Source organism: Sorex araneus, chromosome 5, assembly GCF_027595985.1.
Source record: "Sorex araneus isolate mSorAra2 chromosome 5, mSorAra2.pri, whole genome shotgun sequence".
NCBI classification, from domain to species: Eukaryota; Metazoa; Chordata; class Mammalia; order Eulipotyphla; family Soricidae; genus Sorex; species Sorex araneus.
The window spans coordinates 208,699,980-208,726,797 of record NC_073306.1 but is presented as its reverse complement, the minus strand read 5'-3'; the positions used below and the strand labels follow the sequence as shown (position 1 = coordinate 208,726,797).

Below are 26,818 nucleotides of genomic sequence, written 5' to 3'. Positions count from 1 at the left end.
CCCAGCCGCTCCCCCCCGTCTGGCCCGCCAAAGGCCAGGTGGAGGCTGTGCACCCACCCCCGACGGCACCCTGTCCAGAGCTCTCCCGGAGGCCCGGCATTGCTGGGGAGGGCGGAGGGTGTCGCCCCCAGCGGGGCTCGAGGCTTACGCCTGGCTCTGTGTTCCAGGGTGCCGGGGAATGAGCTGGGCTTGGCTGCATCACGGTCACTTGAAACCCTGGACAACCGCTCTGGCCCCCACCCCACCCCCCGCTGGGCGCCAAGAGTGAGAGCACCCCGGGGCAGGCGCAGGCTACGGCCTCGCCTGCGTCACGGGGCCCAGCACAGCCGCTCCTCCAGAACGTGTCCCGCTCCGGACCTTTCTGAGGAGGAGGGTGGTGAGTAAGGAGGAAAGCGGGCGCGCTTTCCCTTTTACAACAGTCCCGTACCCGCTCGACGGGCTGGAGCACATACTTTCCACGCGGGAGGCCCGGGTTTGATCTGGGGCGCCAACACGCCCTGCCCCCAGCGCCTCTGGGTGGAGCCACGAAAGAAAACAAAAAGCCAACAGAAAAACAGCGTGCAGTTCTTTCTGTTTCTGTTTCTTTTAAACAGACTCCGTTCCCGGGAACACAGAGTCCCCGGCTCTGCAGCACACGGCAGGGGCGGCCGGGAGCCCCGGGCACGTGGCAGCGCACTCTCCTCGCACTGAAATCCACCCTCCCGGTCCCCAGGGATCCCTGGGGGGGAGGGGGAGGGCAGCCTCCTGAGCACCCGGGAACCCACCCCAGAACACGCTCAGCACTACATTTAAACAGAAGCGTATGAGGCTGCAGCCAGAGCAGAGCCGGGAGGGCATCTGCCTCGGATGCAGTGACTTGGGTTAGATACAGTCCCCTCCCCAATACGATCCCCCAAGCCCACCAGGCGTGATTCCCGAGCACAGAGCCAGGAGGATCCCCTGAGCATCACGGGGTGTGGTCACAACAAAAGCAAACCAACAACAACAACCAAAAATCTACACATCTCATCTGTCTCTCTGCAAAGACAGAGCAGAGACGACAGACGCTGTTCCTGCCCAGAGCCAGACGCAAGTCACCGCAGAAATATGACCCTGTCCAGAGTGGGGGTGATAAAGCAGTCACTTATGACAAGGGCAGAGTGGACAACACTTGACTTCTGGAGAAATTGAGGCTGGCGGGAATCCTCCAATGTCTCCAAGAGGAACGAGCACTTGGCTGGCCGGTGACCCGGGAGTCGCTGGCACTCACTCACTCTTTTCCACTCCGTGAAAACGCACAAAGGACACGGCAGTCCTGCTCTGAACGAACACCGCTGAAAAACAGGATGAGGTTTCCTCAGTGTTAGGAGGCCTTCCTAGGAAGGGGCCACCGGCCCGTCCTGCCAACACACCCAACCCTGGAAACGGCACACAGGAAAGCGTCCAGGGAGAGCCTCTGGGCGCGAGTGGGAAAGGGAGAGGAGTTCACACGGAGGGCTCCCCCTAGCCCCCACGTGGGCCCACGCAGTGAGACACACAAGGCAGCAGACCCTTGGCTCTGAGTCCTGCCTCTCCTGCCCAGCCCTTCTCGTGAGAGACCCCCCCCCCCCGGGGGCCAGAGCTGCACTTGGGGCCGTGGGCGGCCCGAGCTCCGTTGCTAGGCGGGCAGCCAAGGTCCCAGGCCCGTCCTGGGGCTGACCAGCTCCCTTGGCCCTTGAGCAGAGCAAATGCAACGGTTACTTTGGAAGGCGGAGAGTGGATTCTCGGCCCCTGAAGCCACAATAAAAATCCACCAGGATAAAGATTTAATGATCCATACCACCACGGACAAAACAAAACAATAAATACACCGGTATCCAAAGAGACCTTCTGGAAGAATCTATTTAGAAACTAAGGCCAGGGGTGTAGCTCGGTAGCAGGGCTCACATCATGCATACGTAGGGCCCGGGGCTGAATCCTGGCACTGCAGGGCAAGGAGAAAGGATTGGTATGTGAATGTGGTGCGGTGGGGGAGGGGGGAGGGGAGGGGAGGGAGGGGGACTAATTTTTAAGGGGACCTATTTTAAAACAAGAGGTGAAACTATCGACACCCACGTGTCAAGAAAGGGCAGCAACATTCAATGCGCACAAGCAAACCCTCTCCGAAGACCTCAGAAGAATGGGAACTCATTAGCTGTACTGTATGGGCCTTTGATTCACTGCAGTGCATGAAGGGACAAAAATAACACAGAAGCGGTCAAAGTGGGGCAACAGACAAGCCCGTGTACACGCCAGGACTCTGAAAATAAAGAGCCTAAGTCTCTGCTTAATGTTCACCATACATTCATAAAAATGATCAAATACTATGTCACAAGAGGTCTACAACTCATTACACTTGAAAATAAAGACAGAGACGAACATACCGAATGCAGGACTCTTAAAGCCACGGCGTAGAGTTAAATCTAGTAGAGCTGCACTCAAGCAAGGACTTCAGTTCCTGTGTGCGCTGTGGGAATTACATTTTTTTCAAGAAGCCACAAAGTCTCTTGAGCAAAAGGTACTAAATCACCGGACGCTACTTCCTAAACCGTCCGGGGTGCAAGCTTACTATTCCCAAACATTTCTAAGTGCTCAGAACACCATCTCTTTCCCTTCTCACAGTGACTGGCCCAGTTCGGTTCCTTCCCCAGCTTTCCCTAAATCTCCTCACCCATCGGAATTATTTCTCCATGGGGTTTTGCACTGATGCAGTGACCATCTCTCGCCCCATCTCCCGTGACAGCCCTTGGTACATATAAAAGGCTGCTTGGAGAAGCAGTGTTTAACTAAGCAGCTTCTCCAAGCAGCTGCGTTTAACTAACTGCCAGGTTAAACAACCTCCTTGCTGTATCAGCCTCCACTTCCTTATCGCTGGAGTCTCTGAAGGGGGCCTTCTCTATCACATCCCTTACGTGCTGGCTGCCAGACTGAGAGACAAAGTCCTCCCCAGTTTCTGTCCACGTCTTTCACGTGCCTGTACTGATGCATCAATAGTCTCTCTCCAAGTCTTGTTATCGTAACGGAACATCCTTTATTCAAATAAAGACACTGGGGGCTGGAGAGAGAGTCCAGAGGGCAGTGTGCCTGCATTTGGTCCCCCGAGTCCCCAGGCGTCATTCCTGAGTGGAGCCAAGACCGAGAAGCTCCAAGCTACACGGTATGGCTCCAAAGTGAAAAACCTGAACTCAAACCATACCGCAGTAACATCTTATGTGCCTAAGAGCAACCTGCACCGAGTGGTGCCTTTAGCCTTCGGTCACCCCCTCCCACACACTACATGGCTTTTATCTAAATGCCCGACACCACATCGGGTCCCAGGCACATCAAATTAGGAGCTCGGGTGAAGTGAAGCGCTTCCGGCACCTGCTTAGGTCTGGCCCCCTGGGCTGTGCCCTCAGCAGCCATGCAGTGCTGGGGTGGAGGAACCCAGCACCTTCTGTGGGCAGGACCACCGAGCCGGATTCCTGGGCCCCACACTCCAATTCTGTTCGACAAATACCACCTAGAACCACTTCCTCCTCGCAGGACTGCCCCGCTGGACGCCGCCCTCCTTCCGCTGCTGGGCACACGCGCCCCTACCTGCACCGGTGAGGGGAAGCGAGGTTTCCTCCGACCTCCACCATCCCCGCGTGCCCTCTGGCTCAGCCCCACTCTTCCCGGGCTCTGGCCGGCCAGCAGGACCCAGAACCACATCCTGTTACCCAGAGCTGCCTCCTGCTTGCCCTCACACCCTGCGTGAAGGTGGCACCAGTTTCACTGGCCAGTGTGCTGATTCAGGACTACCCCCCACCCCGCCCCCAGGGTGAGAGCCTTAGACACACATCACGCAGCAGCTGGTGGTGTTGCCAGGGGGGTCCGGGAACCGGCACCATCTTCTGTGCAGACAGAACCTGCCGTCCTGAAAACAAAGGGTGATGCCGGCCCGGGCTGAGTCAGTGATGCCCGGAGGCTGCCAAGTGACCTGGACCTGCAGGAAGTGCTGGGCTGGGTGGGGGGACCCAGCCACAAGCCACATGCCACCCTCCCTGGGCAGCCACGGGCACTCAGGAGCACTCTGTGGCCCGGGCCTGGCCATGAAGCAAACCCCCTCCTCACGAGCAGCAGTGCCCACACCGGAGCACTCACCAGCGTCCGCGGGCAGGGGAGGCTGCACCAACCACCTCCAGAAGCTTTGCTCAGATAACCTATCTTGGCACTCAGGCCGCACTGGGTGCAAACAGCTAGTTTCTGCCAACGTGGTTTTTTTTTTTCCTTCAAAAAGCACTTTGGAGTAATGTCTGTGGAGAGCTCGCAGTTACAAAGTCAAGGGGTTCTATTTAATGATGATTTCCTTACAAGTTGTGTATCAGAAGCTCGTTCTTTTGACCAGTTGCCAAACATTAATAGTCTCCATTTTAATTGGGGAAACATTCTGTAGAGCAAGCGGGGAAGCGGCCTCCAAAAGCACAGCCAACCGTGCTTCCTGAGAAAGGGCTTTTTATGAAAGAAACGCCGTCAGTCAGAGGTAAACCTCGTCACTGTCCAGGGGTTAAAGGGGGCACCGAGGGCCTCTGGAGCTGCCCCCGCCGCCCGCCCGGCTCCAGAAACAGCCGGACGCTCCCATCAAATGAAAAATGAGTTCTATTGAGAGTTCCACATGGTTAGTTTGGGAATTCGATGGTTTCCCAAAAAAAAAAAAAAACAGATGGCAAAATTCTAGTAGGACCGAGCAATTCACCCCGAGCCTAGCGAGGGGCAGCCTGGCCCCGGGCCCCGCCCTCGGGGAAGTGGGGTCTGGGGGCAGCGCTCACGAGATGTATGTCTTGTCTCAGCCTACACCTCGGCATGACAGCCCCTCACCCTGCTGAGGGCCCGGCCTGGGCCCGGCCCTGGCCCGGCGGGGCCTCACACCAGTGCTACAGAAACTGGGGGCTTCTCCCCTGGCCAGGCTCTGCCGTCACAGTGTCAACAACATCAACAAAAAGAAAAGCAACATGGGGCTGGAGCGACAGCACAGCGGGGAGGGCGTTTGCCTTGTACACGGCCGACCCGAGTTCGATTCCCAGCATCCCATATGGTCCCCTGAGCACCGCCAGGGGTAATTCCTGAGTGCAAAGCCAGGAATGACCCCTGTGCATTGCCGGGTGTGACCCAAAAAGCAAAAAAAAAAAAAAAAGAAAGAAAAAGAAAGAAAGAAAGAAAGAAAAGCAATACTTGCAAAGGTTCACAGCACCACTATGCCTAACAGCCCGCCCCCCTCCCTGACTCTCTAGGGCAGCGTTGCTGGCCCCAGCAGGCTTCAGAGGGAAGGAGCACTTCACCCTGGCCCCGCCCACCACAGACACAGCAACTGCCCCAGACCGGGTAACACAGCAACAACAAGGGGGGCACAGGAGGGGCTGGGGGGCCCCATGGGGGGGCGGGGATCAAACCCAGGTGGGCCGCATGCAGTGCAAACACCCTCACCGCTGGCTACTGCCACTCCGGCGCCAAATTTATTTTTTAATTGAATTTATTGAGAGGGGGAGGAGGTGGGGGTGGCGATGAAGCAGGATAGGTTTGGCTGAAACCATTTAGGAAGATGGGAGCCGTGAGAAAGAGAGAGAACCAGGAGCAGAGAAACAGGCAGGTGAGGTGCACGTTTGGGAGCTAAAGTTACCGACTTGCTGGGTATAGGTCTTTGTATTTCTTTTTTTTTTTTTTTTTTGCTTTTTGGGTCACACCCAGCGATGCTCAGGGGTTACTCCTGGCTTTGCACTCAGGAATTACCCCTGGCGGTGCTCAGGGGACCATATGGGATGCTGGGGACCGAACCCGGGTCAGCCGCGTGCAAGGCAAACGCCCTACCCGCTGTGCTATCGCTCCGGCCCCTAGGTCTTTGTATTTCAATGTCTCAGGTAAAACGCTGATTTGTCCATCTGAGACAGAACTAGGTATGCTTTATACTTTTGCCCTAAACAAAGGGACCTGGTTAATTTTTTACCATTTTCCATAAACTCACATTCGAAAAATCAGGGACACCTGCACTTCTAACTAAGCGAAAAGGGGAAACAATGTAACAAGTGCTCCAGACACACTTCATCCAGCGTGAAAGTCACATGAATCCCCAACCTATCGCAACCACAGAAACATACGCGACAAACCCAAATGCAATCACGCCCCACGGCTGCCTGGGCCTGGGCCTCATCGTCCAGGGACGGCTCTCCTTGCTCGGGGCCGTCGTTTCTGAAGGCAAGTTCCAAGAGCTGCACAGTAACACCGTCACACACCAGAAAGTGTGTCCGGGGTTTTGTCACAGAAAGTGACACAGGCTGTGAGGGGAACAGCGACTTCCCCAGAGAGGCCCCACACAGTTTCTTGTCGAAAGAACAGTTCTGGTTAGAAAATGCTTTTGTTTTTGAAACCAATACTCCCAGGCATCCGTCTCGTGGAGTCTGGATACTCACTGGCTTTTCCCCGGGAATACCAGCGCCACCTGATCACCAGCCAGTACTTGCGGGGCGTCGGGGGCAGTCTGGGAGGGCGCCCCAGGTCACAGAAAAGGGCTCAGACGGTTCAGGGAACACAGCTGGCCGCAGGCGCATACACAGAGAGAAGGAAGCAGATTATCCCTTCTCTAGGGACCTCCTGTTTCAACAAGGGGACGTGCAGGGGTGAGTCGGAACGCTGGATCTCTCGCATAACACCATTTTAAATGGAGGCGTCGGAGCCGGGTACCAACCCGCTTTCACGGCCAGCTCCAGGGAACTGGGTCGGAGTCTAGGACTCATGACCACACTGCCCTCGCAATACTCGCTGCCCTCTCTGTGCTCGGGTGCCCGCCCGTTCAGCAGCCAGACAGACTAACGGGCAATCAGGCTCCCTGTTGGTCAAGGCAAGCGAGTGCCCTGGAAGCCAAACACCCAACTGTCCCCAGCCCACCCGAACCCAGGGTCATGCGCCTCTGGCCTCCAGCATCACAAGACTCGGGACAAAGAACCATTCTCGGTGCTCTTAGAAAGCGGGAGCCCTTGGAAATCAACACCTAGCACCAAAATGAAGACAGCTTAGCCAGTATCAGAAACACAAGACTATTTCCCCCGGCTTTGTTTCGGTTCCCCTTGACGAGACAGACCACGCACCGGGTTTCCTCTTGCTACATGAAGCGAAATCAAACTCCTGCCCGAGAAGCAGCTTTCGGGATCTGCACGGAGTTCGCGTTGGCTGAACTGAAAACAAAGCCAGAGGAACACTACCAGGGGACAAAGGCTGCCGTGGGCCAGAGGCCAGCCTGCCCGGGTCTGAAGCCCGCTCCTTCTGAGACCACCAGGCCCATCTCTAGCTGCGGACAGACAGGGAAAGGAAAAGTGCAGCAAGGGGGCAGGACTCTCCCCTGGAAGGAGCGGAGTCGGACAGGCTGGACGCTTCCGCACCATCCACACCACCCCCAAAGCCAACCAGGAGCGCGGAGACCCCTGGCAGAGGATTCCGCATCCCAGCCTCACCTCCCGCCGGCTGGAGCCTCCACCCGGGAACTCCTAATGCGGTGTATCTTGGGCGTGCAGTGAGCGCCCACGCTCAGCTCAGGGCCGGGGGTCCGCGGGCAGGCTGGAGCCGAATCAGACAGAGCCCCTCCCGGACTCAGGCTCGCCGGGGATAAGGCGGGGATGGCGAGGGTCTCTCCGGGCCCTGAGGGCGCTGGAGACAGGACGGTGATCCGGAGGTTCCGTGGGGTCTCCCCAGAGCTAAGGGAGCCTCGCAGCCTCTGTTCACCGGGCAGCTAGCGGGCGTCGCGGCGCCAAGCGGCCGGTTATCAGGGCAGAGTCAGAGGCGCCAGGCAGCTGCTTATCTGCGGCCATGCCAGCGGCGAACTCACCAGGTAAACAACTCCTTCGGACGCGGGGCTGCTCCTGCTCTCTACGCTCAGGACACCAAGACACTAACACACAGAAGTCGGCACGTGGCTGGACTCGAAGCTAATCTGTAATTTGGGGGTTCACACGGCAGTAACACCAAGTTATCAAGCCCATTCTTTCTCCTGGGGCCCAAATTCAAACTCTGATCTGATACACGCACAACTGCGAAGGACAGTGTACTCTAACTGCTGCAGTACTTTTGAGCAATGAATACACGACAACCCTAAGAAACATTTTTTTAAAAAATTAAATACAGGGGCTGGAGAGATAGCACAGCGGGTAGGGCGTTTGCCTTGCACGCGGCCGACCCGGGTTCAAATCCCAGCATCCCATATGGTCCCCTGAGCATGGCCAGAGGTAATTCCTGAGTGCAGAGCCAGGAGTAACCCCTGTGCATCACCAGGTGTAACCCAAAAAGCAAAAAAAAAAAAAAAATCAAATACAGGGGGAAAAACTACTCTACACAATTAGTTGCTCCCCAGTGTTTTTCACTTAAGTTAAAAAAAAAAAAAGATAAGAAATCGCACACACTGTAGAAATCCTGCACCTGCTCTGTGTCGATAAAATACAACAAACCACAACACAGAAATCCCGTTCAGCTGACACTTCTAAGTCAAGGCACTGCCGTAACTGGAGGTTGTGCTTCCAAGTAACTGGAGGGACAAATTCCAGCATGCTGTGGCACGCATCTTTCAGACACACAAAACTGTTCCTTTAAGAGATGACCAACACAACACCAGCCCACCCAGCTCAGGGATGTGGCTCCCCGCCCTGAATGCATGACACCTGCAGATGATTACAGCATCTCCAACTTGCAACTCACTCACTCTCTCACTCTCTCTCTCTCTCCCCCTCCCTCCCCTCCCCCTCCTTCTCTTCATCTCCATTCCTCGCTCAGAGTTTGCTAACAGAAAGAAAGTTTACATATTCAGATGCAATCAAGCTATGCTAGACTTCAAAGCAGTAATGAAGTTCATGAACTTTGTAACTGCCCATTTCAGAGCTATCGGGAAATGCACAGATTCCAACCAGGAAGACGCTGACAGCAGCGGGCCTGGGGGCAGCTCTGTGGCAGAGCAAACGTCTAGGAGACTGGGTTTGACCGTGCACAAAAACAACGCCAGTGCCAAGACAGGAGCAGGGTCATTCCCTCAACACGTCCCCGTGTGCTTGATGTGAAACTGTTCCAACACAGCAGTCACAGCATCCCGCTGACGAGAGTCCAGCCCAGACCTCTATGCCGCGGTGCGTAATCGCCCGTTATCCCGTAAGATCACTTGCACGCATTGTGCCAAAGAACAAACCCAGAGAGAGAGAGAGAGAGAGAGAGAGAGAGAGAGAGAGAAAGGAACCAACTCAGCCCTCCCAGCCTCTGTCGCTCTTTCGGAAGCTGCTGCGGAGGCAGGAAGCTGAGCCCGGTTCTCGGCAGGGACCAGAAGGAAATCTCTGGGGAGCGGCTGGGGCGAGTCACCGTTTGTGGCGGTGCCATACGGGAAGACCTGAGGACGCCCACTGGCTCAGACGCTGCCGACTCCCTCTCGAAATCACTACTCGAGCTGCGCGTTACACATATTACAGCGTTCTTATTTTTAATGAGTTTTTTGGCTTTCATAGACTTTCTTTCCAGGCCATCAGCAGCTGATAAATCCAAAGTGGAGGAGCAGAAAGAGAAATACTATTTATATACCAATTTAAGGGTATATATATATGTGTGTGTATATATATATATATATACATATATATATATATATATTTTGAGAGAGCCCAGCCACCCTGCACCCGATGGAGCTACAGCCCTAGAAACGCAGTGACTGTGGAAGATCGGCCTGTACTGGCTGGGATAGGGCTCCGGGCCATGTCCTCACATGCCTAATGTCCTGGTTTCACCCCTGGCACCAAAAAAGATTTGATTTTACTGCCTATTTTTCTATCTAGGCTGGAGCGATAGCACAGGGAGTGCGGGATTTGCCTTGTACGAGGCCAACCCAGGTTCGATTCCTCCATCCCTCTCGGAGAGCCCAGCAAGCTACCGAGAGTATCTCTCCTGCACAGCAGAGCCTGGCAAGGTACCCATGACGTATTCGATATGCCAAAAACAGTAACAACAAATCTCACAATGGAGACGTTACTGGTGCCCACTCGGGGAAATCGATGAGCAAGGGGATGACAGTGATACAGAAATAAAATTTAAGGATATATCTTCTTACAATGAAAAAAATCTCCCTCAGTGGAATCAAGTATATCCATCAAAAAGCAGCATCATAAAAAAGTATAATTGAAATGGCATCTGCACATGTATGTTCATCGCAGCACTGTTTACAATAGCCAGAATCTGGAAAAAACCCGAATGCCCTAGAACGGATGACTGGTTGAGGAAACTTTGGTACATCTATACAATGGAATACTATGCAGCTGTTAGAAAAAAGGAGGTCACAAATTTTTTATTTAAGTGGATCGGCATGAAAAGTTTCATGCTAAGTGAAATGAGTCAGAAAGAGAGAGACAGACATAGAAAGATTGCACTCATCTATGACATATAGAATAACAGAGTGGGAGACTAACACCCAAGAATTGTAGAAATAACTACCAGGAGGTTGACTCCATGGCTAGGAGGCTGGCCTCACATTCTGGGGAAAGGGCAACTCAGAGAAGGGATCACCAACTATAATGTAGTCGAAGGCCATGTGGGAGAAGGGAGTTGCGGGCTGAATGAGGGCTAGAGACTGAGCACAGTGGCCACTCAACACCTTTATTGCAAACCACAATAGCTAATTAGAGGGAGAGAACAGAAGGGAATGCCCTGCCACAGTGACAGGGTGGGGTGGGGGGAGATGGGATTGGGGAGGATGGGAGGGATGCTGGGTTTACTGGTGGTGGAGTATGGGCACTGGTGAAGGGATGGGTTCCCGAACTTTGTATGGGGGAAGCATAAGCACAGATGTGTATAAATCCGTAACTGTACCCTCATGGTGATTCATTAATTAAAAATAAATAAATTTATTTAAAAAAAAGCAGCATCATAGTAATTTGGGCAACAATTTTTCTAAAGCCCGTTAGCTTCAGTCAAATTCCAACACACAATAAACAAGCAAAGCGGGGGCCAGGGAGCTAGGACCGCGGGCGGGGAGCGCGCCTGCCTTGTACATGGCGAACCCAGGTTCATCCCATATGATTCCCCGAGGACCACCAGTGATTCCTCGGGGCAGAGGAACCTGAGCATTGCCAGGTGTGGGCCCCCAACTAGAGACAAACAAAAATAACCAGGACAGGTGCTTGTTTTGCACGCAGGAGGTCTTGGTTAAATCTCTGGCACTAGGTGGACCCCTAACTGCTGGCTGTTACCCCGAAACAAGGAAAACAGAGGCTGGAGAGATGATGGGGGGGCAGGGGGTGCTTGCCTGGCACACAGCAGACACGTGGATCCCAAGGACTGATCCCTGAGTACAGCCAGGTGTGACTCCCCCCAAAACAAAAACCTGGGGGTGATGAGCAACCAGGCATGAGTAAGCCTAATTTGGGGGGAGGGGGGATTTATACCTCCAAGTGTTTTCTGTTAGAAGCTGTGCAGCCACCAGATGCCAATGTCCCCAGACCATTAAGTCCAGTGGCCCCAGCTCCAGCACACACGAGTTCCCCCAACACCACGAGGGTCTCTCTGGCAGCCACGGCCCCAAACAGCGACAGCAAGGACAAAGACCACCCTCTGCAGGGTCCAAGGGCTGAAGGGCGGGTCAGCCCAGTGAGACGGGCAGGACACTCTGCTCCCGTCAAAGGCTTCCCAGCTTATCCAGCCTACCCGACCCCCTTTTCAGGAGGGGGGGTCACTCAGCACCTCCCCCCAGAAGTCTATCGTCTTTAAAGGGACCCCCCTACGCCCCAAGGCGGGTGATTCCAGAGCAGCCTCGGCCCTGTGGGCATGGCAGCTGAACCCCTCCAGGAGCAAACACAGAAATGCAATCACTGCCGGGCGAGAAGGACAGATTTCTAGGACTACCGCGGCTCCACTGCCCGCCGAAAACGCGTCACAAGACATCACTGCAGGTTTTATAACAACCGTCTAGGAGGACGCATGGACCCGGTGCTCTGCATCCGAGAACGGCTCCTAAAGCCATGCCCTGCCCGAGCCACACGGAGGGATGCTGGTTCTAGTTCTGGAAACCAGTGCGGTCCAGGCGCCTGCTCTGCGCAGTGGCCGCCTGCTCCACCTGAGGCCACATTTCTATGCGTCTGCCAATCCCCCAGCCTGGGAAACTCCAAACCAACCCAACAGTCCAGGTTCCTGAAACACTGAGTCAACCTCTAATTTAAAATCTCGGGCGATTCACATTTCGTTGCAGTCACCGTCTTTCAGTTTCAAGAGACCAACCGCCTAGAGCCAAACAAAATCTCCTATTTTTAAATTTTCAGTTGCGGGAGAGGAAGACAGCACCACGATTTCATAGAATTTCCCAAGCAAAGAAATAACGTAGTTCCTTTTTCCAAAGAACTCCTGAAATAAGTGAGCCGGCAGCCGGCCCGGGAGCGGCTCCCCAACCTGGCGCGCTCAGATGGAATCACTCCCGCTATCACCTGCAGGCAGCGCCAGCAGCCAAGGGCTGGTCTTCACTCTCCGTGTGCTAAGAAATTCACTTTTTGTTTTCCCTTTTGTTGCCTTCAGAAATTCACTTCTGAAACACTTGGGCCGAGCCGTATTGTAACAGCACTTGTTCCTGTAACTACAGCGGTTAAGGCTGGCGGGCTTCCAAGCGCTTCAACCAGCTAAATTGTTTCAAGAACAGAAAGATTCTGTGTGCGGCGGCAGGGCGGGGCTTCCCTCCGCGGGCCCATCCATCACAAGTGGGGCTCAGTTTCTCCGACACGCTCGGGGCCACCCGGCCCAGCACCACCGCCGTTTCCCCGCGCCCCCGGCCACCTCCGCACCGCGTCCTCCCGTCCCCTCGGGCGCACCCGGGGCCGGTGCCACCCAGGCCCGCACTCCCGGCGCATCCGGGGAGCCCAGGCGTTCCCGGAGCCCCGAGTCGGAGGCCCCGGCCCGGGGGCTTTGTTCCGAGTTCAAGGGCAAGCCCGCAGCGCAGGGGGAAGGCCGGGGCGCACGCGGGGGGCGCGCCGCAGCCCTGCCCGGGATGGGAACTGCGCGGTGACCCCCCCGCCCCACGGAGGCCCTCGGCCCGGACAGGCGGCGCTGCGGGGCCAGGCGCTGGCCGCCCCGGTGACCTCCAGCAAGGCCAGGCCGCTGCCCCGATGCGGACCCGGGCGGAGTGACAGCTGCCGAGCACTGTGCGCGGAGCGCGGGCGCGTCCCCCGCCCCAGCCGCCGCCACACCCACCCGAGCACACGCGCGCGAGCCTCACCTGGGCGCGTCCCGGACCCCGGGGGCGCCGGGGCGCCGCGTCCCCGCGCCCCCCACCCAGCGCGCCCGTGCCCCCACCCCGGGGGGCTTCGGAGGCGCCTCCCGGGCCGGCGCCGGGACGCTGGCGTGTGCGGCTCCCGGGGGGCGCGCGGCGCTCCCGGGGGGGGGGTCGCCCCCGTGGGGGGTCGCGGGCCGGGCCGGGGGCTGCCCCTCCCGCCCGCTGTCCGTCCCCGGGGCACGCGCGCCCGGCCGAGCCCCCCGCGCCCCCCGCGCCCGCCGCGCCCCGCGCTCACCTGGCGGGCGCTGCCATGGCTCGGGGCTGCCCGCGCCCCGCCGCTACCTGCGCCGCCCGCGCGCCCGCGATTGGCCCGCGCCGGGCCGGAGGGACATCCGGGCACCGGGCCGGCCGGGCGCCCTGCGCGGGGGGCGCGCCCGGCCCCGCGCCCCGCCGCCGCCCGCCGCCCGCGCCCCCGGCCCCGCCGCGCCCGCCCGCGCGCGCGCGCGCGCCGCCCCCGCCGCCCCCGCCCCGCGCGCGCCGCGGCCCCCGCGCCCCCGGCCCCGCGCCCCGGAGCCCGCCGGCCCCGCCGCACCCCCGCGCCCCGCGCCCGGTGGTACGGCCCGACGCCTTAAGAGCCCGCGCCCGGCCCGCCGCGCACTCCGCACCCGGGACACTCCTGCCGGGCCGCCGCGCCCTGCACCCGGGGCCGGAGTTTCGGGGAGAGGGAGTTGGAGGGAGGATCCCGGGGCGCGGGGCTGCAGCCCAGCCAAGCCCACCCCGCCAATGCACACCCCCGGGGACGGGGGTCCCCCGCGCCGCGGCTCGGCCTCCCCGGGGGGCGCAGCCGCTCCAGGGCCCGGCGCTGCGGAACCGCCTTCCCTGGGGGGCTCCAGGGTCCACTGCAGGGGCCGCTGCACCAGCCGCGCCCACGCGGACTCGGCGCCCGCGGACATTTTCTCAGACATGAACCAAGTGCGTCCGTTCCTTTCTGCGGGGAAGCAGCCGGCAGGGTTGGCCGCCAACGAGAGAATTTTGAACTTTTGAGCGTTTCGTGAAACTTGACGTCTGCCGCCGCGAGCCTGAAATACTGAGGGAGAAAATCCTGGTATTTGGCTTCCTCCTTTGGGAGTGACTTTTCTTTTGCTGTGAGATACTCCGGGTTACTTGACGGATGAGTAGGCAATTACTGTGGGAGATACGCAGTAACTCGGTGACCAGCACTTTCCAAATGATGCATGCAGAGTCACGGTAAAGGATTGATTCCTGCCGAAAGTCTAAGACCGGCCAGTGGATCCGAATGTCTCTAAGTTTAAGAACTAAGTAAATGGCATCTTTATCAGCCCTGGCAAAATGTGGTCCCATCAACCTGAGATGCCTGTTATGAAAAAAACAGCCGGCGGGGGCTGGAGATGGAGTAGCAGGCATACACACCAGAGGCCCTCCAGGACTGACCCCTGAGCACTGCCAGGTGTGGACGCCAAACAAACACGACTACAAATAAACTTCAAGACTGAGTTAGACTCTGTGGTGGGGGGAGAGGTCCTAGGAGGAGCCCCTGGACAGAGCCTGCTATCCGCTCCCATAGGAGAATCACTTACTCAAAGCAAGCAGATACTAAAATAGATCTGGAGAGACAGTACAGCCGGCAGGGGGCTTGTCCTGCTCACAGCTGACCTGGGTTCCATCCCAGGCACCCTCTCTGGCCCCCTAAGCCCCATCAGGAGTGAGCCCTGAGCACAGAGCCAGAAGAAAACCACTGGGTGTGGTCTAAAAAACAAAAATAAAATAATAGATGTTTTTCAACTCGGGGCTTAAAATTCCTGGTTCCTCGCAGGACGTGACTGAGCTGCACTGTTCCTTCATGAGCCTTCTGCACCGGACAGAGAGCACAGAAACGGGGAGGCACCTGCCCTCGCCTGCAGCTGGCTCGGGCCCCCTCCCCCAGCACCATTTCCCTGGCAAAGTAATTCCTGAATACAAAACCAGAAGTAAGCCTTGAGCACCACCAGGTATGGCCCCTTAACAAACAAAAAGACTTCTCCTGGACAATACTAAGTGGAAAAACCCTCAAAGAAAAAAAAGGCAAAAATTGTACTCGGCAGAATTGTATACTTAACCATTATACCCCATTTTTCTCTTACTATTCCAAATACTGCCATTAGTTATGTGTTAAGCTGATACACGTGAAAGTGAACAGAACAACTGTATTTCAAAACGACATTTATTCACGAATCTTTCACTTCCCAAGACCGGAATGATAGTATAGTGGGGAGGGCAATTGCCTTGCACGCAGCTGACCTGGGTTCAATCCCTCACATCCCATACGCTTCCCTCGGCACCACCAGGAGTAATTCCTTAGTGCAGCGTCAGGAGAAACAGCTGAGCACCATCAGGGGACTCTTTCATTTCCCACAGGGTAGAACTATACCATCACTGACGTTAAATTTACATCTTTCCTCTCCGAACTATTGTTAATGCTATTTAAATATGAGGAAATAGAGCAACACAGCAAATCTTTTTCCCAAAGGAAATCAGGAATCAACAGATAAGGGCTACCCCTGAGGTTTCAAAGACTCTGAAACCAGTTAGAATATTAAGTAGTGAAGGTGAGCTAAAATAGATGTGGGAGCACAGAGACGATTCTAGAACCAGATACTGCATGTGGCCAGAAAAAGAAGTCCTACTAGACAAACACAGAGGCTGTTATTTCTAAGTGTTTTGGAAACACGATTGTCTCACACCCACAGTCTTCTCTGGCAGTTAAGCAGGATAAAAATACTTCTTAATCTTAATCCCTGGACTTCCTGATGGAATTTCACACAGTGTTCATTTGCACAACACATATACTGTGATCTGGTGTACAATCAGGCTCTACGGCCTTCAAGGGAAGACTTCCTGAGCCCCAAATACTGTCGAACCAGGTAATAATAACTAGAAGAACTGACAGCTAATTTACCCTACAAACAGGTTACACCACCACATGCACTGTGATGCATGAGATCTGGGTTCAAGCTTCCCCACAAAAAGGGAAGAACAACAAAAATCAAAACCAAAAAAACATAAAGGAATGGTTCACAGAGTTGGAGCCCAGATTCAATCCCCTGAGCACCGGAAGGGAGCGCCCTGACTACCCACATCCCAGATACAAAGAAGTTCTAGTGGAAATTGCAAAAAGATGTCACAATATATTCAATAAAAAAAAAACCCACAAATTTCTCTGTCTGTGGAGAATATGTAATTAATTTTACAGTTTCTGTATTCATCAATCCTTCAGTGACTGAGTATGTGAAGGCCCCCTCCCCCTTAAGAAAGAACCACATGGTTCCACAAATATGAGCTACTGAAACTAGGAGTAACTCAAAGGAATTCAAATTACTAGCTCCGTAAACTCATGAACTTTAAAAATAACTCGGGGCCAGAGCGATAGTACAGCGGGGAGGGCGTTTGCCTTGCACGTGGCCGACCCAGGTTCGATCCCCGGCATCCCACATGGTCTCCCCAGCACTGCCAGGAATAATTCCCAAGTGTAGAGCCAGAGTAAACCCTGAGCATCGCTGGGTGTGACCCAAAAAGCAAAATAAACAAATAAAAATAAAATAAAACAACTTTTTCACGTGTAGTGGCAACATTTATGGCATATGTAACACACATGCCACAAGTAAAATTACAAATGTGCACCAGTGTAATCCAAGACAGAAATGGGGGGGCTGGAGCGATAATACAGCGGGGAGGGCATTTGCCTTGCACGCAGCCGACCCGGGTTTGATTCCCAGCATCCCATAGGGTCCCCCGAGCACCGCCAGGAGTGATTCCTGAGTGCAGAGCCAGGAGTCAGCCCTGAGCATTGCCGGGTGTGACCCAAAAAGAAAAAGAAAAAAAAAAAGAGAGAAATGGGGTAATATTTTAATAATTCATAATTTACTGTGCATAACAGATACAGCCTCGGCCCCTACATAGAAAAAGTAATTTTCTGTTTTGGGTTTGAAGAGTCCTCTCTGCATTCTCCGCCCTGCGGGGGGGCTTTCTCCTTTGGGTTCTGGTCGCCAGGCCTGACCCCCGATCTGTGAGCTCGTCTCTGGTTCCCATCCTTGGGGTGCGCGGGATTTCTCGGGCGGAGTGGACGCAGAGTTCCTGGTCATCATGCCCCGTCTTCCCTTCCCAAATGACGTCTTTCCTAGCTGGGCTTCATCTTGGCTTTCGCCCCTTCCTTACTCGAAGGGACTAGCATAGCGGCTGTGCCCGTCCCAGAGCTGCCTCCCAGGGCCTCTGTCCTCCCCCGAGGTCAGGAGACCCACCCCCGGACTGTCCCAGACCTCAGACCGCAACTATTCATGGGGTCTCACTAGGTGCTCCAGAGACACCCGGGTCTCTGGCCCTCAGCCTTACCTCCCCGCCAGACAAGTTCGATTCACAGAATGAGATGAAAGAGACCTTCCACCTCGGACTTCCTGAGCGTCTGAGAAACAGACGCCTGGAGATGTCCTACATCCTGTCCGAGAAGACAGCTGTATTTTAAAGACTGACGCTCAACTTCTCTCACCTCCTTGGCAAAGCAGTGTCTCTGCTTCTGCTCTGCCCGGCTGCGTCCTTTCCCCATGTGGAGGACACCCCTGCCCACACATTACACATTACACACATTAGATTATTGGAAAATCTACAGGCTGGTGCAAGTTCTCCCAACTCTTCTCTGGAGTCAATCTAGATTCAACACAAGGTGAAGAATCCATTTTCCACGGGAAAGAAAAAAGAATCCCCCTGGACCTCTCCGAGGAGTCCCGCAGTTCCTCTTCCCATCTCGCAGTGCTGATTGTCCGTCCTGGCTGAGAGACTTGTGGGTCCGGGCTGTGGCCCAGAACCCGGTTCCGAGGAGCTCGGGCTCTGCAGGGAATCAGGGAGGGTCCAGGCGGTGGCTGCCAAGGCCCGACTTAGAGAAGTGCCTGAGTCACTAGCCCTGCAGTAGCCCAAAGACACTAAGGCACCCCCTGAGAGGGGGCACCCCTCACCAGGAAGGGAGACGCTCCACGGGAAACACAGCGTCTGACCACTAAGACTCATCCGACCACACTTTCTGTTAGCATTACACATCAGCGGGAAGTTTTCACCAAAAAAAGAAGAAGAAGAAGAATATGAAGACCACATAACCCAACTGCCACTGACTATAATAAATATTTGTACCTTTTTTTAAAATGAAGAAATTAAAAAAGAATGTGGAAAAAGGAGAGAGAGCAAAAGGGAATGCCCTGCAGCAGAGGCGGGGTGGGGGGGAGGGGACGGGGTGGGAATGGTGGGAGGGATGCTGGGACCATTGGTGGTGGGAAACGGGCTCTGGTGGAGGGATGGAGACTTGACCATTATATGACTGAAATGCAAGTGCGAAAGTTTGTAAGTCAAAAAAAAAAAAAAGAATGTGGAAAAGAAGGAGCTGGAGCAATAGCACAGTGGGTAGGGCATTTGCCTTGCACGCGGCCGTCCCGGGTTCAATTCCCAGCATCCATAGGGTCCCCTGACACCGCCAGGGGTAATTCCCGAGTGCAGAGCCAGGAGTGACCCCTGTGCATCGCTGGGCATAACCCCCCCCAAAAAAAAAAAAAAAAAAAGAAAAAAAGAATGTGGAAAGCTCATCAAGAGCCACTTGCCCTCCCCAGAGCGCGGGTCACTCAGAAAGCCCCAGGCAGGGCCGTTCAGGGAAAACCAAAGGCAAAGGCAAGCAAGTGCTCCATGCCCCCCTCGGAGACCAGCCCGCACCCGAGCTGAGCACACGGGGGACACTGCCCTCTGCGGAGGCCACTAGCTTGGGCGCAGGACCCTCCGTGCTCTCCCTTCACACTTCTCTAAAGAAAATGAAACCATTTTAACCCACTGTTTGTTCCTCCTGAAATGATTTCTGCAAGGGAAGACAAAGATCCTGCAGAACCTGAACAACGGTTCCGACCCACTCCCCCTTTCCCACCCCAGCTGCATTCCGCGCTGCTGCCCAGTGCTTGAGCCGCGCCCGTCAGGTGCACCCCGGGGTGCCGGCAGGGCGCTGTGGTCCATGCCGCACTGGCCCTCACCCCCAGATCCCACAGACCCCGCCTCCATGCAACACACGGACACAGAGGAACCGGAACTAGTCGACTCTGGCCACGCAGAGCCCAGCTGCCGGGGCAGGAGATGCTCACTGGCGTTTCGTCCGTCTTGCGCTGGCATCTTCTCTGCTTTCCAGGCCGCAGAGTGCAGAGTCCGCGGCTCATGCCGTGACCTGGGCGGGGCGGAACTCTGAAGAGGTGTCCTGAAGTCTGCCCTGTTGGGGGCTCATCTGGAATCTTCTCTCTGGGGAAATGGGGCAATCCTGCCCTGCCAGTACATTCGTGGGCACCTTATTTGGAATCCACGTGTACGGAAGATTTGTTCTCCATCCCGAGTGTCGACTCACCGAGTTTCACTGCACGCTGTAGGTTAGAATCTGATCTGACAGCACCAGTCTGGTTGCGGGCACTGTCCCGGCCGGGGGCTAAGGGGGGCTCAGGGCTAGAGCACATGCCCCATGCAGCAGGCGAGCGCCGAGCATCTCTTTCCGTGCTGTGAGGAGCCCGGACTCCTGGCCTCTTTCCTCCCCCCAGACGCCTCACGCCACCTCTCCCCGACGCCCGCCCCGTGTCCTTGGCCGCCGTCACGGACATCCAAGCCTCTCCGAGCCGCGCTCCCCCACGAGGGCCCCCCTGAAGCTCTGCTCTGGACTGGCAGGTGACGCTTGGCTTCATCCTCCAGCTCCTGCTCACGGGCCAGGAGTCCGCGTACAGTCCCAGAAACCGCACTCGCCTCAGTCCTCCCGCTGTCTGGGAAAGATCCCGTCGGGAACTCTCGGAATGTGGAGGTCCGGCCTTTAAGTCCCTTTTGCCCGGATGCCCTGAACAGAATCCCGGGCCGGGGGGCTCTCGGGCGTGTGCAGAGGGGGCCGGGCTCTCCGCAGAGCCAGACAGAGCCAGGCCGGAGGAACTGCTGCCAGTGTGCTCCAGAGGAAAGGAAAGCTCTCGGCAAAAGAGGAAACTTCCTTTGTTTCCTTACGACAAAGGGGCAGGGAAGGAGGACTCGGGTCCACCCCCATTCCCTGGAGTAAAAGTGGAAGTCAGGACCCAGAGGAGTGCTAGAAGCAGGCCAGGAGACAGGGCAGGACCCCCGGAGCTGACCCAGGGCCTCACTCCAGTGATCAGGAACAAGCCTTGGGACAAAGGCTGCCTGCTGTGTCCTGGCCAGCAGGGGAGGGTGTGGAAGGGCTGCCTCTGACAGAAGGGGAAGGGGGAGGGCAGCGGGGCAGGCGGCCAGCCCAGCCTGAACGGGCCAGACCAACCACTGCCCCGGTCCGGTCCACTCAGACCAGACGGCCGCTTGCCGCCCCTCTGGCCGGCTCCAGCCCCACATGTGATCGTTAGGAAACTAGAAGTCCGGAGAGCAGATGGGGGCGGGGCGGAGAGACCTTAGCGGAAAGCTTTTTACTTTTAAAAATTTATCCTACAAGACTCTGTCTCCCCTCGGGTTGAAGATGCTTTCACATAGGCCACCCCTCAAGTCCCCAGTTTTCTACTGATCTGTTTACTTTTTCAGTCTCCTCGAATGTCAGTAAAGGCTACAGTGAAAAAACGGGCGCTGCAATGCAATGCGGTCACTGGGGTCCGACTTTATGCTAAGTAAATGAAGGATGCATGCATCACAAAGGCGACCTGGGTGTCGGCCAAATGCCAGCCACACATTCCAAGACGGGTGAAACGATTTCTCTTATTCTGGGCATCTGCAGGTTTCCAAAGATTATAAAATGAAAGCATCTGTCTTTCATTGCCGCTAAAAAACGTAAATTAAATCACAATTACTCTGTGTGTGTGTGTGTGTGTGTGTGTGTGTGTGTGTGTGTGTGTACAAGGGGAGGGCCAGGGGGGCTCAGTCCTGGGCCCCACGTTGTCCCTGGAGCTCAGAACCACGCAAAGCCCCTATCCCTAGCCCTAACCTGAGCCAAGCACAGCTCTGAGCACCCTCGAGCTTGGTTCCCCGCCCGCCTCCCGCGATGGCACCATCCCGATTCCAAACATTCAATCAAACCTTCGCTCCAGGGAGAAGACAGAGTCACGGAATCCACTTCTCCAGCCAGAACACGCTCTGTCTACACGCTCCCTGCCCCCCTCTCCAGGACTCCCAGGCTGCCCTCCCCCCCTCCACCCCATTGATTGTTTGGGGGCCACATCTGGCGGTTCTTGGGACTTGCTCCTGGCTCTGTGCTCAGGGATCACTCCTAGTGGGCTCCAGGGAACCCAGGCCCTGCCGCAGTACACAGGGTCCTTCCTAGCAGACACGTCAGGTGCTCCTCTCCCGCCGCCCTCCCGAAGGGAAGCTGTGCCTTCCACACTGCCTCCAACGAAATGTACTGGGTAGGGGGCTGGGGGCGCAGCACACCCGGAGGTCTTGGGGGCTGCACCCAGCTCCATGCGGGGAGGACCGTGACGCGCCTGAGACGGCCCCGGGGCTTCCCCATGTGCGCCCCTGCCCCGGGCTCTGGGCACCCCGGGCTCTGGGCTAAAGCTGTCCCCACCAAAACCAGGGCCACTTTACTTGCAACTTACTCATCAAAGCTTCTGCCTCTACCAAGATCTCATGCAAAGGGCAAAGACTGCGGGAAACCCATGGGCCAGAGTTCCAGGGGCCAGGGCACGGGTTGGCATGACGGAGGTCTGGACTTGCTTTTGCTTTTCTTTTTAAGCTGGGGGCACATCAATGGGGCTCGCTCCTGGCAGTACTCGGGGACCGTATTCCCAGGCGTCCAAACAGGGCCTGCTGTGCCAGGCGCCCCTCTGCTGCCTCCCCGGCCCCGAGGAGACCTGGGTTTGATCCCCAGCACTTCCGAGTGCCCTGGAGGAAAGCCAGGAGCAACCCAGGCAAGGAAGCCTGGAGTAACCCCGGCACCCGCTGAATTCAGCCCAACAAGCCCCATAAAATAGTTGGGCTTATTAACAAATAAACAAATAAACATTTATGAAATGCCCAATTATGACTAATTGCAACATAATTCAATAGAAGTTGCTTTTAAATTTTTTATCTTCCTAATTTTGGGGCGTGGGGGAAGATAGAGCCCAGGTCTCACGCATGTTCTTTACTGGCCCCAAGATTTTCGTTTGTTTGGGATCCCTCCTGGCAGTGCTCAGGGCTGACTCCTGGCTCTGAGCGCAGAGGTCACTCCTGGTGGGTTCCGCGGGCAGTGCACAGTGCAAGGGGTCTCACCGGGATCCAAGGCGGCAAGTCCCTCAGCCCCTGCTACTCTCTCTCCAGGTTGTGTTTGCTGCTGTTGCTCTGGTTTTTAGTCAGTGTCTTCGTATTCACAAACTCAGAGAAGCAGGCAGCGAGGCAGGCTACTCCATTTCCTAACTCCAGAATGTCTTGAGAAAGTACTCGGTCTGGGGGCTGGAGCGATAGCACAGCGGGGAGGGCATTTGCCTTGCACGAGGCAGACCCGGGTTCAAATCCCAGCATCCCATATGGTTCCCTGAGCACCGCCAGGAGGAATTGCTGAGCGCATGAGCCAGGAGTAACCACAGTGCATCGCTGGGTGTGACCCAAAAAAGAAAGAAAGAAAAGGTACTCAGTCTGAACAACTAAAAGTGGGTGTGTAACCAGTTAAACCCTCTCGTGACGCAGCACTGGCGAAACACGGAGCTTTTTGTTTTGTTTTGGATCTTGGTCGGAGGCCAGGAGAGCTGCTCTGGGGGGTTCAGGACAGACCCAGGCCTCCGCACTGGGCCCTGTGAGCTCTCTCTCCCCAGCGCCGTCGGGACACACGCTTTTAAGCGTTTAAGAAAATCGCAGCATTATATTCCCTTCATCCTCAAAAGGAAAGGAAGTCTCCAGCTAATGCAATTAGGACTAAGTCCCGCTAACTAGGTGAGGGAAGTAGGTCAAGGTGAGACGCACAGCTGCACGCCTCAAACCCAGCTGGGCTCTTAACGCCTCAAAGCCAGTGGCACAGAGACGCTCAGAGCTCAGAGGCCAAGACCTCGACAGGAGGCCCAGGGTGGGGGGTGGGGTGGGGGGAAAGTTTCATGGGGGGGGTTTGTTTGGGAGCCACACCCCTGGGTCGGCTGCATGCAAGGCCAGTGCCCGCCCAGCCCCCAAGTGTCCTTTCCAGGTGGTGCTCAGGGCGTTCTGCACTCAGAAGTCACCTCTGGCAGACTCGACGGCCGTAAGAGGTGCCAGGGCTCGAACCCGGGTCTGAGCATGCAAGCACCTTACCCCCGGCTCTATCTCTCGAGCCCCTGGTGACCGAACTTTGATTCCCGGTGCTTCATGGTCCCGGGGCATGGCTGGTAAGGACCCAGAGCCAAGAAACGGAAGGAAACGAAATAAAAGGCTGACCTCAGCGGGTTCAGACATTTCCACATGTCCGGCTATGGGAGGGCTGGAGCCATAGCACAGCGGGTACAGCATTTGCCTGGCACACGGGAGACCCAGGTTGATTCCTCTGTCCCTTTCGGAGAGCCGGCAAGCTACTAAGAATATCCCGCCCGCATGGCAGAGCCTGGCAAGCTCCCCGTGGTGTATTCGATATGCCAAATACAGTAACAAGTCTCACAATGGAGATGTTACTGGTGCCCGCTTTTTATTTATTTATTTGTTTATTTATTTATTTTGGCTTTTTGGGTCTCACCCGGCGATTCTCAGGGGTTACTCCTGGCTCATGCACTCAGGAATCACCCCTGGTGGTGCTCAGGGGACCATATGGGATGCTGGGATTCGAACCTGGGTCAGCCGCATGCAAGGCAAATGCCCTACCCACTGTGCTACCGCTTCAGCCCCTCTCCTGGTTATTGTATGTGGTCCGTAACCAGCACCTGTGCAGACAGCGTTTCCTTACCCGTGCCAGTGTATCTTGGGGATGAATAAATGCCGAGCAGCCAGCAGGCGAGATCAAAGGAAGATGCCAACCTGGCTTTGCTAGGCAGGGAGGGTTCCCTGAGGGTCACACCTCTCGCAGTCCCCGGGTGATGGAGGAGAGGCCTGGGTTCCCTCCCCTCCTGGACCTCACAGAGGTCCTGACCGCACATTTCTGTTCTTTAACACTGACAGACCAGTCCAGCGCCCTTCACTGCATCGCTCCCCTCCTGTGCACGGCCGACTTTTATACTTTGGGCTGAAGTTAAGGACATTCCAACTGGGGCTGGAGTGATAATACAGTGGGGAGAGTGTTTGCCCTGCACGCAGCCAATTCGGGTTCGATTCCCAGCATCCCACAGGGTTGGGATCCCAAGCACCGCCAGGAGTCATTCCTGAGTGCAGAGCCAGGAGAAACTGTTAGGGCGCGGATCGAGATCTCCCTATAATGACAAAGAGACTCCGGAGACTGCAAACAGCAAGCAGGGTTTATTGTAAGACTGGCTAGCCAGGGTCCAGCCGCCTACGCGGACACGCAGGTCCAGCAGGTTGGGCAAAGACCCTGAGCTTCTCCAAAGGAGATCTTATATAGACCTTCACTGGCCATTACAGCAGAGCCCGCACATTTCATACCCAATAGATTTGTAATATTGCAAACTTTCTTAACCAATCCATGTAAAAGGACATCACTCCTTAGCCTATGGTTTTAGAGATCAGTATTCGCGCCTATATTCAGGAATGTCCCGGTTCTGGGGGCAGTCCTGGGTCTTGTGACATGGGTCGTGTGATATGGGTCTGGTGATCTGGTCTGACCACCACCCTTCTTGCGACCCGGGGTGCCTATATCCAAATTCCTTGCTCAGGGACAGAAAATCAAGTTATTCTGCCATGCAGGCTCCTGTAAAAAAAAAGTCTTGAGAAAGCTAAATTGATTCCTGTGGTCTGTTCTGGGCCAGTTCCTCACAAAACCCCTGAGCACCGCCAGGTGTGACCCCTCCCCCCCCAAAAAAAAAGAAGCAAAAAGAACATTCAAACAGTGAAACTGCTTCGGCAGATTTGATACCATGAGGTGAGAGTTCTCCACGCCAGGGATGTGGCGAGGGAGGCCCTAGATTTCAGCCCTGGCATCAAAACCAAAGATTCCAATAAGCTCTTCCCAAAGGCCACAGGTTTATACTAAACACCCTTCTTGAACACTTCCGTGACTTGGGGCCAGAGAGAGGACTCGCGGGGCCAGCTGCGAGCCCTGCCTTCAGGAGGCTGGGGGCAGCCCTTGGCCGTGCACGGACAGCCAAGCAGTGCCGGGAGCACCGTGAGCTCGAAGGCGGCAGGAAACGGCCCCCAAGCCAGCACCGAGAAGCTGGGTGCCTCAAAGGCCCTTCCACGCCCAGCTCGCCAAACCACGAGGCTTTGAGCGTTACAGCACAGCCGCAGCCTGCAGGTGCACTTGTACTACGGGGCAGGGGTGGGGGGGTGGGGGGAACAAAGAGTCAGTGTGGGCCTGACGCTCTAAGCTCACTACTACAGCGGGAAGGGCGCTTGCCTTGCCCATGCTGGACCTGGGTTTGATCCCCCCCCCACCCCACCCCCGTGGTCCCCTGAGCACGGCCAGAAGTGATTCCTGAGCGCAGGGCCAGGAGTAAGCCCTGAGCTGGCTAGGTGTGGCCCAAAAACAAACAAAAAAGATTGCGAACACCGAGAGCAGCAGCGAGGCCGACTTTCCAGCGGGGGCCCAGGGGACAGACGGAGAAAGGGTTTTGTGAGTCAGAGCCGAGAGTTCTCAAAGGTCACACAACAGCACACGCCCACCGTTTCTGTTTCTAAGAAAGGCCGTGCAGAGGGGGGGGGGGTGCAGGTGTCAGAGAGGGCCCCGAGCTCGGACAGATGATCTGTGGCAACCTCGGGGCGGTGGGCCTCCGCTGCAACACTGGCTCAAGGGAGAAAGAAGGGCAAGAAGAAGGTGCCCGGGACACAAGCACGACCCCGGGGGTGTGTCCCGGGAGAGTCCTGTCCACTCTGGATGTTTAGAACCAAAGAAATAAGTGGGGGGGCTGGAGCAATAGCACAGTGGGTAGGGGATTTGCCTTGCACGCGGCCGACCCGGGTTTGATTCCCAGCATCCCATATGGTTCCCTGAGCACCGCAAGGAGTAATTCCTGAGTGCATAGCCAGGAGTAACCCCTGTGCATCGCCAGGTGTGACCCAAAAGGCAAAAAAAAAAAAAACAAAAAAAACCTTCATTTAAAAAAAAAACAAAGAGGGGCTGGAGTGATAGCACAGCGGGTAGGGCATTTGCCTTGCACGCGGCCGACCCGGGTTCGAATCCCAGCATCCCATATGGTCCCCTGAGCACCACCAGGGGTGATTCCTGAGTGTAGAACCAGGAGTAACCCCTGTGCATCGCTGGGTGTGACCCAAAAAGAAAAAAAAAAAAGAAAACAAACAAAGAAACGAGTGGGCTTCACCACACCGCTGCCTGGCGTGCCGTTTCTTAGGGAGATTTCATCCCGGTGGGAAAGGGAGAGGGTCCCAACGAGAGGGCACCCTCCGAGGCCCCTGGTGGGGGTAATCACACGCCTGGACAGAGCCCACCGCCCTCCGCCCAGGCAGCTGACTCAGCCCAGTCTCCTGGGTGGGGGAGGATGCACATGGCCGCCCAATGTGCCAACAAGCCCGGGCTTCTCCAGGGCCCACGGCCCGTGCCAGCAG

At 56.1% G+C, this 26,818-nt stretch overlaps 1 protein-coding gene across 2 annotated transcripts in view; it reads right to left on the bottom strand.

Moving 5' to 3' along the window:
* The window catches only part of AFF1 (ALF transcription elongation factor 1), a 143,052-nt gene that overhangs the window by 81,144 nt on the left and 35,090 nt on the right, over nucleotides 1-26,818 (bottom strand). Inside the window, exon 1 of one of the 2 annotated variants that reach the window (XM_055137932.1) lies at nucleotides 13,515-13,648. The exons of the other annotated variant lie outside the window; for it this stretch is intronic. Coding sequence (XP_054993907.1) covers nucleotides 13,515-13,531 — 17 coding nt within the window. The 5' untranslated portion in view covers nucleotides 13,532-13,648. Of the gene's footprint in view, nucleotides 1-13,514; nucleotides 13,649-26,818 lie in introns of those variants that run through there. 2 annotated transcript variants of the gene reach the window in all.